The sequence below is a fragment of the Mustelus asterias genome, chromosome 12 (assembly GCF_964213995.1).
Source record: "Mustelus asterias chromosome 12, sMusAst1.hap1.1, whole genome shotgun sequence".
Classification (NCBI taxonomy): Eukaryota; Metazoa; Chordata; class Chondrichthyes; order Carcharhiniformes; family Triakidae; genus Mustelus; species Mustelus asterias.
In genome coordinates this window covers 101,379,466-101,396,026 of record NC_135812.1, presented here as the reverse complement: position 1 = coordinate 101,396,026, position 16,561 = coordinate 101,379,466, and the positions used below count along the sequence as shown (strand labels likewise).

The window sequence follows — 16,561 nt, the reverse complement described above, 5'->3', positions numbered from 1 at the left end:
AAACACTTCCCCAGATACGAGACATGGAGCATCTGGAGGTGTGAAAGATTCTATATAAATGCACATTTTTCTTAAATTGAGATACCTTCTATTCTCAATGCACCTTTCAACTTTAACACATGCTTTATTATATAAAACTTCGGCAAAATGAATGTAACACACCTGCTTTTACAGGAATCGAAGATTACGGGGAAAAGGCAGGAGAATGGGGTTGAGAAACATATCGGATGGCGTAGCAGACTCAATGGGCCGAATGGCCTAATTCTGTTCCTATATTTTATGGTTTTATGCTTTCAATAGCTTGTATTTCAATAGTAAATACACAACTTAGTATTTGTCCAGAAGTGCTGCACCTCACTAAGTCCTCGACAAATTGGTATTACTCAACGGTTTATCGTGCATTAAAAATGCAACTGGAGGAGAGAAACATCTTAGGATTTTCTAATGACCATTTCTGAAAGTCTCTAATAAAACCCAACCGATACAACACAAGGGTTCTGACTTCAAAGGCAAGGGGCAGTTCACCAAATGTTTCCTAATGTACACAATTTCACATTACGTAAATGTTTGATGCCCTCCATATTTTGAATGGCAATTCCACTGCATTAAAGTTTTAATTCACAATATATTCTTGGAATAACATTCCAAGTTAAGAACACCAACAGTTACATGCTGGCACTACAACACTATTTGGCTGTTCATCAGTAAGTGCACTGTTTGCAACAGTATTTTTATTTTGAACAGAAATTCTCGCTGTTCTTCCTATTACACAACTGAAGGTACCAGCTCTTGGAAATACTGACCGTGTAGCAACTTCAGAGGTCAAAAGAGTACATAATGGTTGCATAAATTAAATATTTGATTCTGATTTCCACATAACAACAAGATCTAATTAGACATTGTTAACAAAAACAACCTTTCCCAACATGAAAAAATGCTGCTGATATTCAACTCATTTCATGGCATGGAAGAATTAAAACTGGACTAAACGCCTACACACGGAGTTGCAAATTGGATGACATCCAAATGAAAGGAAAGATTGGTCTAAACAGAGCTTTGCAAGTAATAAATTTCTCTAAGCAGAAACGTCATCTTAGTTAAAAGTGCATAATGAAGTCTATTCGTTATAAATGGTCTATTTAAACATCCATGATTTGAAATCAATTTCTCTAACTCTGAATCCTCGGCCTCACATCTTCAATGATCAATAAAAATTTCATTTCCTCTAACATTCAGCTATGCAAATGCTAGCAAAAGCTTTCAAAGTCTAACAATCTTACATACAGCACAGAAACAGGCCAATCGCCTCAAATAGTCCATGCTAGTGTCTATGCCACATGTAAGCCTCCTCTCACCCTACTTCATTCAGCCTCTATCAACATGTCCCTCTAGTCCTTTCTCCCTCGCGTTTGCCTATCTCCCCTTAAATAAACTGCTGTTGGTAATGAAGTTCTTGTTAAGTTTCTCCTGAATTTCCAACTGATTTATTGGTGACTTCCTTATATTTATGGCCCGTCATTCTGGTCTCCCCCCAACAAGTGGAGACATCTTTTAAAGTAAAAGCAAAACACACAAGCACCAAAAAAACTACCAAGTACAGCAAGGGGATTGATATTTACCACAAAGTTAAGGAAAGAAATTTGACTGGATAAGACATAAACACTTCAATCTATCAGAGAGATCTCAGAGGTGCACCACAAGAGTTATGGAATGGAAAATGTAAACACAGAATATTGTTTTACAATAAGTTGCAAGAGTAGGACAAGAGGACACAATTCAAACTAGCCAAAGACACAAATAAGAGCGCGATCAGGAAGTATTCTTCCACACAAGGCACAATCAACACATGGAATGGATATGTAGATAGTGGCGGCAGAAATTCTGGAATAATTTAGATGCTATAATAGTTGGGGGATTGGAGTAATATCTTCTGGACATATTAATCAAGATGAGTTGCAATTGATTTGTGATTCCTTATGTTCACATTTTAAAGTCCCTGTGAATGCCCCTTGAAACTGCATTAAACAGATTGCTATTTTAAGGCTGCGATGTGGTGGATGAAAGAGGATAACTGAAAAAGAACAGGACTCAAAAAGGAATTCCCATGTGTCTCTTGTTTATCTGTGATTTCAATATTTAGATTTTAAATGCGTGTCATACAGATGAAAAACAAATGTATGTCAAACCTAGTACACAAGTCTCAGTAGATACACTGCACATGTTATAAGCCTGATGGGGAAGGTTACAAAATGCGGGACTCATGGACACGCACTTTTTCCAAAAGAAATTCCAAAACAGCACAAGTTACGCAATGTTCTAACATCTCTCCAAACACAAGTTTATTATGCCTTCCCTCTCTCTTCAGTTATCATCTGCCCCAAACTAAAATCCTACCAATGCCGTGTCGTAATTTTGTACTGAAGTTGGTACTCAATATCAGAAGTAACCTCATGGCTGTGATATTAGTCCTAAACTCACGATGCCAGACCCTCTGATTTTCCTTCCTCATTGACACTAGACACTCTGGGTGGAAGTTTCCGGCTGCATTCGCCCCAAGGCTGGAAAATCCCGCCCGAGATCGACGAACCCTCGCGTGGTCCGGGTCCCGCTACAATTCCCGTGGCAGGCAGGACAGGAAAATTCCGCCCTCTGACTCATTCGCCCAAATGCATGGCCCAGGACAATCATTTATCCTGTAGGTTATAGGCTAATTTTCTATGCAAAATAGGATCACCTAATTTTATACCCTAACTTGTCTAGCAGTAACCTCAATCTGCAAGTTAAAGCAAAAGACACTAGCTACAGGATCAGTTAACTGCAAAAACTACAAAAGGTCGTGAATGTAGCCCAATCCATCATGCAAACCAGCCTCTCATCCATTGACTCTGTCGACACTTCCCGCTGCCTCGGCAAAGCAGCCAGCATAATTAAGGACCCCACACGCACCCTGGACATTCTCTCTTCCACCTTCTTCCGTCGGGAATACAGGTACAAAAGTCTGAGGTCACACACCAATCGACTCAAGAACAGCTTCTTCCCGCTGCTGTGAGACTTTTGAATGGACTTAGCTTGCATTAAGTTGATTTTTCTCTACACCCTAGCTATGACTGTAACATGACATTCTGTACTCTCTCGTTTCCTTCTCTATGAACGGTATGCTTTGTCTGTATAGCACGCAAGAAACAACACTTTTCACTGCATGCTAATACACGTGACAATAATAAATCAAATCAAATCAGTTAAAGATGCCTGATTATCACGCCACCTACTACTAGTATAAAGTTACTGTGAACAATAAAGACTAGTGTAAAGCAATCAGGCTGGTGAGTGAGCAAGTTGATGAAAATAATAAAAACATGTTTGCCTCAGGGCATGATTGAAACCAAGGCTGTTTAATCAGCTTTTTTGTTCAATATCTTCACAAGATCGCACAAGTTTGATAACTGCATTCAAATGATTTCACCAAGGGCAAAAAGTTTAGTAAAGGACATTATAAATTCATTATTCCTTATCAGACACACAATGCTGCAAAACATGAACAAGGCATGAAAAATAATCTGAATTAATTTATTACACTGATATTACTCATCTATCACCGTGTGCTATGGGTGAACTTATCTGTACAAGTGCTGCCAGCTCCTTATGTTTACAATACATCAGTATTAATGTTCTGAATTGCAGATTTTAACTGGCTAGTAATACTTCAAAAGCTGTTTTTATTTTTAAAAAGTGATAGCCAGGCTTTTTATGTTGGCCCAACATCAAAAAGGAGTTTAGAAAAATTAGGCCTTTAATAGCTTCTACAGGAAAAGCAGCAAGACAGTGAGAATAGGTCAATTGTGCTTTCAGCATTTATATAAAGAGTTTAGGACTAATATCACAGCCATGAGATTACTTCTGATATTGACTGGTTTTATATTTGTAACATATTTATGTACACATATTATTTTTACTGTCAGTGACACTTAAAACTCTGGTTGGCACAGGGAAATAGAAATTTCTCTGGTCCTGCTGGCAAACCAGCAGTAACCAAGTTTACAGTACATCGTTTGTTTATAAAATTTGTACTCAGGATTTTAAATTTCCCTACAGCGTTTAGCATGAAGCTATCACTTCATAATATTTTTATATTGTTTGCTATCTCTCCTGTGTTTGGGATGAGGCAGTTCACACTGTGTGAATGTAGGCAGAGTGTTGATTCAAGATTCTTTCCAAGTTGCATATGGCTGAATTGGCAGTACCTCTAAGCGTGGCAGAGTCTGACTTTCATTCGAACTGAGCCCAAGACAGTCGTGTGAGACATTAGTAGTAAGGGTCTTGAGCTTCGGGCTACTATCTGCGTCCGTCAGGTCTCATGGGGTGAGGTGGTCTATACTCGGGTTTGAGGTGAATCTGAAGCTGTTAGTAGCAGGGATGTGGTATTCTGACAAAGGCACAAGTTTTACAATCATGATACTGGCCCAGGTCTGAGTCCTGGAATGTGAAATTAAAGGTACCAAGTATAAAACCCCCCTCCCATGTAGAATGTTGGCTAAGGCGTGATTATGTGCCTGATCATCACTGCATTTCCTTAAAACAACTAAAATAGTAAACATACAGTAAAATCACCTGTTTCAAGGGGTCTGAAGAAGCCTTGTAAGACATATCTGTCAGGAAACTGTACTCTTAGAACAACCTATTTAGTCAAAGAAAAAAAATGAAATTAAAATCAAAATTGTTTATTGATAAGTTACATGCAAAGAACATTTGGATAACTGGAACACTTTAAGTTTTTGTTTTAAATACAAGTATATAACAAAATACCATGAACAAGATACAGGATGTGGACAATGCCCACGGCATTTATTGCCCCTGGTGGGTTTCTTGAACGCAATTGTAGCGGTTTGATATAACTGAGGGGCTTGTCAGGCCATGTCAGAGGACATGTCAGAGTCCGACAGTCTGGAGTCACATGTAGGCAAGACAAGGATTTCCTTCCCTGAAGAACATTAGGGAACCAGATGGGTTTTTACAACAATTGACAATGGTTTCATGGTCACCATTAATTCCAGGTTTTGTTGAATTCAAATTATACCATTTGGCTGTGGTGGGATTTGAACCTGGGTCTCCGGAGAATTACCACTTTAGATTACTAGTCCAGTGACAATACCACTATGTCTCTACTATTTATACACAAGAAACTAAAGCAGTTCAGCTTTGTCATTCTATTCAAATAAACTAATCAAGATGTGGTCCTGTAGCTTTCAAGCAGGGAAAACCCCAATTAATAGCCCTGGTCTGATTGAGAGTATCATTTTGAACCACACTGGCAAAAGAAATGCCTGAAAACCGCACACTATTTCATCTCAAACTGGAGATGAATCAAGGCCAGTGCAAAACTTGTATACTTTTCTGAATCCAAATAGTTCTGCCCTACCTTTGTCTACCAAGCTGACAAATCCAATGTGGCTGCAGAACAGAATAGCAAGCGAAAGAGGCAAGCAAACAAAAGACCTAAGACTTTGGTAGGTAAGAATAAAGAAACCAGCAGAAGTAGCACCAGTTTGTGCAAGTTAGTATTTTTGGCTTTCATTTGGTCATGGGAAAACATTTGAGAAACATCAGAAAATGTTGTAGGGGTTAAATCAGTTCTGTAAGCTATGAGTTTGTTTAGATATGTATTTGCGATAAAGCAGAACATTCTCTCTTCCCTCTGTACATTGATGATTTAAGTAACTCACACCTACATGTGGATAGACGCACACATGAAAAACACAAGTGGTTCCTGGTACAATATTTGAATGAGTGGCACGGTGGCATAGTGGTTAGCACTACTGCCTCACAGCGCCAGGTTTCCGGGTTCAATTCCGGCCTCGGCTCACTGTCTATGTGGAGTTTGCACATTCTCCCCGTTTCTGCGTGGGTTTCCTCCGGGTGCTCCGATTTCCTCCCACAGAACAAAGATGTGCGGGTTAGGTTGATTGGCCATGTTAAATTAACCCTAGTTTGACAGGCGATTTAACAGGGTAAATATGAGAGGTTACGGGAACAGGGCATGGATAGGATTTTAGTCAGTGCAGACTCGATGGGCCGAATGGCTTCCTTCTGCACTATTCTAATATTTATTTCAAATCGTTGCTAAACGCGTCAACATTTTTCAAAGATATAATTCAATTTTGTGTTTAGATTGCTTGAAATGGCATCACTTTTCACGATAATTTCTTTGTCTAAAATGGGGGGAATTAATTTTGCAGAAGTATTTTATCACAATGACAAAATCTGCCACCTCGCCTCCACCCCAGAATCAAACATGACTTTATGAATAAGATTAGTCTCTGTGGTTTATACACAGTATTTAATAGAAAACTTCAAGTAATCTAGCATTGGTTCAAAACTTCATGTAATCTATCAAACGCTGTGCAGAACATTACACTCTGACCAAACGTATTCGGTGAGAACCTTTCGCATTACACAAAGAAAGCTGAACAATTTATACTTATCCTTATTTTAAATGTTCAATTTTTAACCAGATGTTTGGTACAGCTCCTTCTTAACCTTCAATACAGCCAGAGTATACTCAATTCATCTATTTGGTAATGTGATAAATGATTATTTTAAAAACTAATAGATAATAGAATATTTTGTACTGAAATGCCTTGACTATGTCTCTATCATCCAGGAGTTCCAACAATTTGAACTGGTTTGAGACTCCTTTACAGTTTCAAATGGCACATTTAAATACATTTTTTCCTTTGAAGAAAGGCTCAAAAAAAAACTTTATCAGTGAAAAGAGAAACCAGTGAAATATTGTTCCCACTAGTTCATGAACTGTTTGCAAGGGATGTGGACTCAATATCACGAGAAGAATGAGAGGTTAGAAGTGGGCAAAATTACTGCGGATGCTGGAATCTGAAACAAAAACAGAAAAGGCTGGAAAATCTCAGCAGGTCTGACAGCATCTGACAAAGGGTCATCCAGACTCGAAACATGGGCTCTTTTCTCTCTCCACAGATGCTGTCAGACCTGCTGAGATTTTCCAGCATTTTCTGCTTTTGTGTGCGAGAGGTTAAAAGTAATGCTTTCAGATTACAGGGTTGTTAGAAAATGGAATGTTTTCATCACAAATAATATTCGACCAAATGCCTTAATTCTACAATTCGACTCATAGTCATAGAGGTTTACAGCATGGAAACAGGCCCTTCGGCCCAACTTGTCCATGCCACCCTTTTTTTTTTTAAAACACCTCAGTCCCAATTGCCCGCATTTGGCCCATATCCCTCCATACCCATCTTCCCCATGTAACTATCTAAATGCTTTTTAAAAGATAAAATTGTACCCACCTCTACTGCTACCTCTGGCAGCTTGTTCCAGACACTCACCACCCTCTTGTATGAAAAAACTGCCCCTCTGGACCCTTTTGTATCTCTCCCCTCTCACCTTAAACCTATGCTCTCTAATTTTAGACTCCCCTACCTTTGGGAAAAGATACCGACTATCTAGCTGATCTGTGCCCCTCATTATTTTATAGACCTCTATAAGATCACCCTTCAGCCTTTTACGCTCCAGTGAAAAAAGTCCCAGTCTATCCAGCCTCTCCTTATAACTCAAACCATCAAGTCCCGATAGCAGATCTTTTCTGCACTCTTTCCAGTTTAATAATATCCTTTTTATGACATTTAATTACTGATGTGTGATTTTTCAAGAAACAGGTCATTCACGAACCTTAGGATAACGCTCTGTCTTTTCCTTCATGTGAGAGTCTCTCATGGATTTTGTCAATAATGGAGCCTCTTCAAGACGACGCCTGAGCAAACAGAAAAATGAGATATACTTAGCAAGTTCCTCACCTCGCATCCCAATCATGTTGGCTCCTTGCAAGTATAGGATTCCACAGGAAGGCTGTCTAACCAGGCAGCGTTATATCAAAGTCTGATCCTCTCACCATCTCACATACATAAGTGATTAGTTCCAGCATTTGGCAAAATAAAACCACATCGTCCAAAAAAACAAATCAGTGCTCATTTGTTAATTCAAGAGTCAAATAATTCATCTGGCATAATTTGGGGCATAGATCAGCTGGATAGTCAATATCTTTTCCCAAAGGTAGGGGAGTCTAAAACTAAAAGGTGAGAGGGGAGAGATACAAAAGGGTCTAGGTAGGCACTTTTTTCACACAGAGGGTGGTGAGTGTCTGGAACAAGCTGCCAGAGGTAGTAGTAGAGGCGGGTACAATTTTGTCTTTTAAAAAGCATTTAGACAGTTACATGGGCAAGATGGGTATGGAGAGAAATGGGCCAAACGCAGGCAATTAGGACTAGCTTAGGGGTTAAAAACAGGGCGGCATGGACATAAACCTCTATGACTCAATCTCAATTGATAATTGTGGATCAGTATCTTCAGAAAAGTAGCAGCCTTAATAACCATACTGTTGTTGTATACATTGCAATTCTAAGAGAATAACAGATTCTGATGTGGCGAATAGTTCGAACCCTCTTGTCTACACACCCTTTTTTCACTTTTGCAAGGTGTTGGAGTTGATAGATGGTTTTCTTCAGTAGTTTGGGATTTTCTTCTGTTCTATTCATTATCATCTCCCTAGTCTGTTTACATCAGTTTGCATAACTGCAAACTACACATCAGGTTGGAGGCCTTGGGATATAAATTGAGACTACACAAGCTTAGTATCCATGACTAAAAGTGTCTATCCAAATGGTGAGGAGATGCCGGCATTGGACTGGGGTAAACACAGTAAGGAGACTAACAACACCAGATTAAAGTCCAACAGCTTTATTTGGTGGCGTTTGCTACCAAATAAACCTGTTGGACTTTAACCTGGTGTTGTTAGACTCCTTACTGTATCCAAATGGTGACAGAAAATAAAACTATAACATGAAAAGTTCAATTTTTTATGAAAAATATGTCCCAGATCAATATGATTCCACACTCAATGAAATTGTAACAAATGTGATCGATCCCAGACCAAAAGGGATGTAGATGGAGGAGGGAGTTGAATGAACTGAATGGCATTTTCTGTACTTCTAGATGTGTTATTCCTATAGTCAAAGAAAAGCAATACGAACAAGAGATTTTGAGTTAACTATCACAGCAAAAATTGGTGCCTTTCCAATCTTGACCACGTCTCAGTGAAATGGACTAGTAACAAGCGTCTCAGTGAAATGGACTAGTAACAAGCGTCTCAGTGAAATGGGCTAGTAACAAGCGTCTCAGTGAAATGGACTAGTAACAAGCGTCTCAGTGAAATGGGCTAGTAACAAGCGTCTCAGTGAAATGGACTAGTAACAAGCGTCTCAGTGAAATGGGCTAGTAACAAGCACCATAACCACTTTGGGAACAGATTTCTAAACATTTTGCTTTTCCATCACAATATTTTTCTGTTTCCCAAATTTTTTTCTTACTATTCAGATTTCCAACATCAAAAGATAAAATCAGTTAATGGCTTTGCTATTAAAAAAAAATTAACAAAGTTATCAAAATTTGCTGTAAAAATCCAACAAGTATTCTTTAAAAAAATGTTAGCCAGTGCTAACCATTATTCTCGAACTTTATTCTGATGCCGCTTAATTTCCAGGAGAACTCGACCATTTATATCACAAAACTATATTTTCCTCTAATATTTACATTGGTTGTGTTGCTGTTTAATTTAGCCATGTTTGCACATTGTTGCAGAATTCAGATATTAGTGAGATTCCCTGATATATAGTTAATGCGGAGTGATGGTTATAATTTCATCGATGCTGCTTGGAATCTGCCCAATCTCTTTTTTTTTTAAGGCGGGGTAGGGAGATGCAAGGATTGTGCAATATCGACACCATAATGCTGGACCAGGATTTAAACCCAGCTACGGACACTGTTTGCATGATCTATTGGCAGCTGGCACAGGCTCCAGGTAAAAATCCCACCAAAGGCAGGTGTTGACACTTTCACTCAGGATTGCTTTTAACGCTGCAATTGTCCCAAGAGGTAAATGGGGAATCAACCTCAACTGTTCTGTCTCCAGTGGGTGCCTGGCAAAGACGAGTAATGAGTAAACTGCAAAAGCTTCAGTACAGGACTGGTCATCACAATAACTATAAATTTGAACGAGAGATTATATTAACATCGGTATACTTGTTTTTCTTAAACAACACGGTGACAAGCAGAGGAAAAAAAAATCTAGATTACCTTTCACTTTTCAGTTGAGCAAAACGCTTTCTAACATCATCTATGGTAACCTGGAAGAATTCATCAGGTAGTTCCTCGAAATCACTTGGTTCTTGAATTTCTTGTGCATGGTTCGTCCCATCCAAATGATAAATAAGAGCCTCTCTGTCAACAGGCTTGGACACAAAAACAAATCACATTGCTGTCACATCAGTCAGTTTAATTCACAGCTATGTTGATAGTATTCAAATTATAATTCCCTTAGACCAGCCAGAGGAAAAAAACACTTCTGAGTGTTCATGCTAATAATGGCACGGTGGCACAGTGGGTTAGCACTGCTGCCTCACAGCAGCAGGGACCCAGGTTCAATTCCCAGCTTGGGTCACTGTCTGTGTGGAGTTTGCACGTTCTCCCCGTGTCTGCGTGGGTTTCCTCCGGGTGCTCTGGTTTCCTCCACAGTTCAAAGATGTGCTGGTTAGGTAGATTGGCCATGCTAAATTGACCCTCAATGTACCCGAATAGGCGCCAGAGTGTGGCGACTAGTAGATTTTCGCAGTTACTTCATTGCAGTGTTAATGTAAGCCCACTTGTGACTAATATATAAACTTTACTTTAATTGAATAATATATATTTTATGGTACACAGATACACACACATGGGGATCAGAGTTACTGTTTTTACAACCTGACATCAAACCAATATCCTGTCTACCCTCAGATGGATGCAAAGGTCACTATTCTGAGAAGGAGCCTGGGGATTCTCCTAGAATCCAACTCGTTATTTAACTCTCAACCAACAACACTTTCTGGGCATTATCTCATTGCTGTTTGTGCAGCCTTGCAGCACGCAATTTACCATCATATTGGGCGTGAGGGTGGTGGGGGCGGCAGGACAGACAGCACATGGGGGTTGGGGGGGCAAAAAAGCGCAAGAGGGATGGAGGAACATGAGGGGGGGGGGGGGGGGCAACTGGCCCCTTGAGTGAGAGAAGTTTGAAAATGTGGCTCCTCCACACAAACCTTGGGACAAGCCAGCACTAACTGCTTGTAAAGTACAAAAAATGCTTCCAGCAATCAGATCTGCAGTCTGTTTGGATCAGCTCTTACTCTCAGAATTCAAGTCGACCAATCCAGCAACCATTGTGACTGCTGAACCATCAAAATAGGCCCAACTGAACAAGATTTGTCTCACTGGAAACCATGGTTTTCCTCTCCCTCCCTCTTTTCTCCCGAAAGTGACTTCCCTCAAATCCTGCACTCTTTGTATCTATCTGCCTCCCACCAGCTCACTGAGGTTTGCTCTGCCGTACCAGTTTCTCACGCTTCCCATTCTACCTCCCACACCTTTAGCTTTTCACACACATGTAGTCTCATACAGGTCTTTTGTTTCTTGATTTCTCTTGCGTCATGCTAACATAATTTCTGGCATTTGACTACCATCTTTCGCCCACTACCATCTACTCCACTTTAGCCCTCGTCTTATCATTCAATTTATTTCCCCATCTGCGTGGCTCTGTTTTACCTCCTCCAGTTGCATTGTTCCTTTTTAAAACTTGCCCTCTGAAATGGCCTGGCAAGCCACCGTCTTATTACTTTTTCGGTCCCAATGAATTATTCATATTGAAATGCTATTTGCCGGTTTTCTCCACAGTTGATGTGTTTCCAGCATCTTTTGTTTTTCAGATTTCCAATATCTGCAGTTTGGACGCAGTGACCCGAACAGGCGCCGGAGTGTGGCGACTCGGAGAATTTCACAGTAACTTCATTGCAGTGTCAATGTAAGCTTTACTTGTGACTAACAAAACTTTACTTTAACTTTTTCCATGTTTAAATCTCTAGTGGAAAATGGACCCTTCAGGCAGCATATTTAATTTGAACAAGATTTTTGTTGAATTTACCACAATCAAGGAGTGATATTGACAGAACCTTTAGATACAAGTGTTATCAACATTCAACTCTTTTGGGTTTGTGATACTCTAGTTAAACACTGCCACTTTACCCGAGCTACACTTGCATAATTAACAATAGGATTCAAAACATTCACACTCCTCAGGGGACTAATGTCATGCTGGCCTGCATGCAATTGCCATTCATTTAAATTCATAAACTAATCTATTTTGGGACTTACAGCATGGAATGTTGAAAACAATATACCAAAATGTCTGTCATTCCTTGTAATTAAACTATCTATAGCAGTATACATATGGAAAAAAGCATGAGAGAAGACATTACTGAACACAATTCTGAATAACTCAGTTCTTCGAAAGCTATTTTAGTAATGAATTGTCCTGAAAAGTGTACTATCGGCATTGTTTTGATAGAAAGCAATGCTCCATAAAGTTCCTGTACCTTTCCTTTAAAAAAAATTACAGGATGTGGACGATGTTGACAAAGGCCGGTATTTATTTTTCATCTGAACTGTCCTTCGGAAGGTGGTGGTGAGTCACCTCTTTGAATAAAACTGAGAAACTTGCAAGACCGTTCCAGAGGGCAGTTGAAGGGTTTTTGGGGTTGGACAGAGAGAGGACATGCCCCTTTTGTTATGGGTCAGGAGTGACATATGGGCTAGACTGCGTAAGGGTGGCAGATTTCCTTCAGGGTACCAAAAAGGGATTTTACGACTCTTCATTTAGTTTCACAGCCGTCATTATCAAATCTAACTTTTTATTCATTTTATTTTAATGAATTTTAATTCCTAGCTGCTGTGGTGGGATTTGAACTCAGTCTCCAGATCAGTACTCCACACCTCTTGATTACTAGCTCGGTAACATAACCATGCTGCCAAAGTAGGGACACAGGAAATTCCCCCTTATGAGTATTTTATTAAATATGTGGCACGTGATGTTTTCAACCGCAAGTGTAACAAAAAAAGAGGGCTTTAAAGAATTCAATGGTAAAAAGAAATAATTTCTACCCAATTTGCATTACTTTTGGCAGAGATAGCATTATTGTTTTTTTGGAATTCCTTTGCAATGGGAATTCATTGCAATAATTAATTTGCAGAAGATGTTGGTGGCCCCACTTACCCCGAAGTTTCACAGCAGGGCTTCTGTACTAAATCAACTTTCAAACAGGCAAAGAAAAGCCTGGACTGATGAAATTGCCTTGCTATACAAGATCACACACAACACAACAGAGACATGTTTCCAATTAACAAGCGACATTCGAAGTGGTGCCACCAGTGCAATCAAATAACTAAGATCAAAAGGACAGATTTTATGGATCTCTTAAGTGTCGCAAAGTCAATCGGTGGGTACGGTACATTTTAATACTGGTTTTAAAGCATGTAAATTCATTCTTGCAATCACACTCTTGGCCAAGTTAAATCAGTATGGTCTCCACGCAGATCAATCTAATTCCTTTCCAAAGGATAATCAATGTTGTTTATACATTTAAGTTTCTAAAATAACCACAAAATAAAGAATAAACACAAGCAAAAGTTATTTAAAAATTAAGTGTACCGTGTGCCTGGTTACATTTCAGCTATGATGTGGAGATGCCGGCGTTGGACTGGGGTAAACACAATAAGAAGTCTAACAACACCAGGTTGTGAGCAGATCTCCCACTCCACCTGACGAAGGGGCAGCACGCTCCGAAAGCTAGTGTCGTTTGCTACCAAATAAACCTGTTGGACTTTAACCTGGTGTTGTTAGACTTCTTACTACATTTCAGCTTGTCAAGCCTTCTGTAAAAACATACACTTTTTAAGGTTGGCTGCTGACTGGCATTACATCATCTGTAAGTCCAGTATCTTTAATCCTATCTCCAGTACTCCTTTTATGGTATCCATAGTATCGGATCCTGGACCAGAGTATAGTCACATGGTGCTGGGTTTGGCTCTGAATCTGAAGAATTTTAAGTGTTTTCCAGATGTTCAGAAATAATTATGAGGGATATCAATAGGGCAGATAGAAAAAAACCCTTCCCTTAGTAGAGGGGTCAATAACCAGGGGGCATAGATTTAAGGTAAGGGGCAGGAGACTTAGAGGAGATTTGAGGAAATTTTTTTTCACCCAGAGAGTGCTGGGAATTTGGAACTAACTGCCTGAAAGGGCAGGAGAGGTGGGAATCCTCACAACATTTAAGCAGCATTTAGATGAGCACTTGAAACGGCATAGCATACAAGGCAACGGCACAGCAAACAAGGCTATGGACCAAGCGCTGGAAAATGGGATTAGGATAGATAGGTATTTGATGGCCAGCACAGACACGATGGACTAAAGGGCCTCTTTCTGTGCTGTAAAACTCTGACTCTAAGCACCCACCATCACCTCTCCCAGCTCCTGAATTCACTCGACGCATAATTTTAAATCGAAGGGGAACTCAATTGGGTTCATCCCAATTGAAACATAATCAAACAACTAGTTTTGGAACCCATCCCCACATCATTCCCAGCACCTACTTCTGGCAACTGACATAAGAATCACCATTTCACCTCAGACGAATGATTATTGAAGATGAAATGAAAAGGCTGGATGACCGAGCAGTATGTACCTTCAAATACTCTTTAGTGATGGATGCTTCTGGGGATTCCAGTTTCGGCTGTTGGATGTTAACCGGACTCTACAAGATAAAAAATAAGAATGGGGTTTACAGACTAATTTTCAGCAGAATTGACATTACCTGGACTTGTGCTGGAAGTTCAATTTGGAAAGACAAACAAGTCTGGGTGGTGCAGCTTTCAGGGAAACATAGCTCAGTAGATTATAGTACCGTGGGTTAAAATCATCTTAATTATAGCCTTTTTTTAAAAAAACGAGTAAGGTGTGTCTGCTTACAGCAACTCTCCAAAACATTCCAGTTGCAAATTTTATATGCTACCTCAAAAGAAACCAGTGGCATTCCTTGCAGTATATTTGGAACCCCACTATACACAGACTGTAAATAAAATTCTTTTCATAGACAAATGATTACTAGTGCTTCAACAACCACAACTCAATTAACCCTCCTATTAGCAACAATATCTTGAAAGAAGTTTTGTCACTAAGACAATGAAGCTAGGTGCCAAGGATCTGTTGCCATAAGAGACTCAATGTTTTGGATACCATTTATTCAGAACCAAAATGGAGGGTGTGTGGGACTGAATGGGGCACGGGTACACATAGAAAACAGAAGCAGGAGGAGGCCATTGGGGCCTTCGAGCCTGCTCCATCATTCATTCTGATCACGGCTGATCATCAAATCCAATATCCCAATTCTGCCTCCCCCCTCCCACCCCCGCCATATTCCTTGATCCCTTTAGTCCCAGGAGCTACACTAATTTGGAGAAGAGCCCTAAGATGCAAACCAGCGTGGCCAACTCCCAACTATCACAAGACCACATTCCCCCTTTCTTCACGAAAAACCCAACTACCTCGAATTCCAAAAGAATATGCATAGCATACTTCAGAATAAGGAATTTTCTAATAAATACCATCTGTAAATTATAGCAGCATATGCCAAAATTTTATAAAACACATTTCCAACTGTTTTAATCCTTCCTGTATCAGAACAGTTTGACATTTTAAAGAAAAAAGATGTCCTGGTTTAAAATAAGTGAGAGTGTATACGTGGACTTGAGCTCAATGCACCATTTAACCAGACTTCTGGTTTCATAGAATCGCAGAATTTTTATGGCACAGGAGGCCATTTGGCTCATCAGGTCCACATCGGCTCTCCAAACTAGCATTATGGCTTAGCAGAATTCCTCTGCAGATTCCCCAGACCCCTGCACACTGATATTTTACAAACACAGTTACAATTTCAGGGAAAAGTGAAAAGTCAAAGTCATTTAGGACACAGAAGGCCATTCATTGAGCCCATGCTAGCTCTCCATGGAATAATCCAGTCAGTAACATTCCTCCACTCCGTTCCTGTAGCCCTGCAAGTTTATTTCCTTCAAGAGTCCATCCAATTTCCTTTTGAAGTCTTTAAATCAAATCTCAGTAAAGATGCAAAGATGACTAAACTGGGACAAAAAAGCTGGGAATTTGGATTGAATTGTGTTCATTATCAAAATTGTCTTGCATAATAGCAAGAGGAAAATAGTACAGCCTGATGTGATGTTGCCATCATACCATTTACCCCGTAGATGTGTTGTGCCTCAAATTCAAAAGAGCAATATTTTTTCATAGATTAAGGATAGTGCATATCAATAACAGCAGATTCTACACCCTCACCATCATAGAAAACATCCTAGAATCCCTACAGCGCAGAAGGAGGCCATTCAGCCCATCAAGTCTGCACCGACCACAATCCACCCAGGCCCTATCCCCACGTATTTACTCTACTAGCCCCCCTGACACTATGGGGTAATTTACTATGGCCAATCAACCTGGCCTGCACATCTTTGGACTGTGGGAGGAAATCTTGGCACCCCGAGGAAATCCACGCGGACATGGGGAGAATGTGCAAACTCCACACAAGCAGTCACTCGAGGCCAG

General features: G+C 39.9%; 1 protein-coding gene across 5 annotated transcripts in view; it reads right to left on the bottom strand.

The window, feature by feature from the left end:
• Positions 1-16,561, bottom strand: part of aspscr1 (ASPSCR1 tether for SLC2A4, UBX domain containing) — a 240,170-nt gene that overhangs the window by 98,939 nt on the left and 124,670 nt on the right. For all 5 annotated transcript variants that reach the window (XR_013499185.1, XR_013499186.1, XM_078225723.1 and 2 more), the window contains 4 exons: positions 14,634-14,702; positions 10,162-10,316; positions 7,702-7,783; positions 4,609-4,675 (listed from right to left, as the gene is read on the bottom strand). Coding sequence is in view for 3 of the 5 variants with exons in the window: in XM_078225723.1 (XP_078081849.1) it covers positions 4,609-4,675; positions 7,702-7,783; positions 10,162-10,316; positions 14,634-14,702 (373 nt within the window). In the remaining 2 variants the exon portion in view is untranslated. The remainder of the gene's footprint in view (positions 1-4,608; positions 4,676-7,701; positions 7,784-10,161; positions 10,317-14,633; positions 14,703-16,561) is intronic.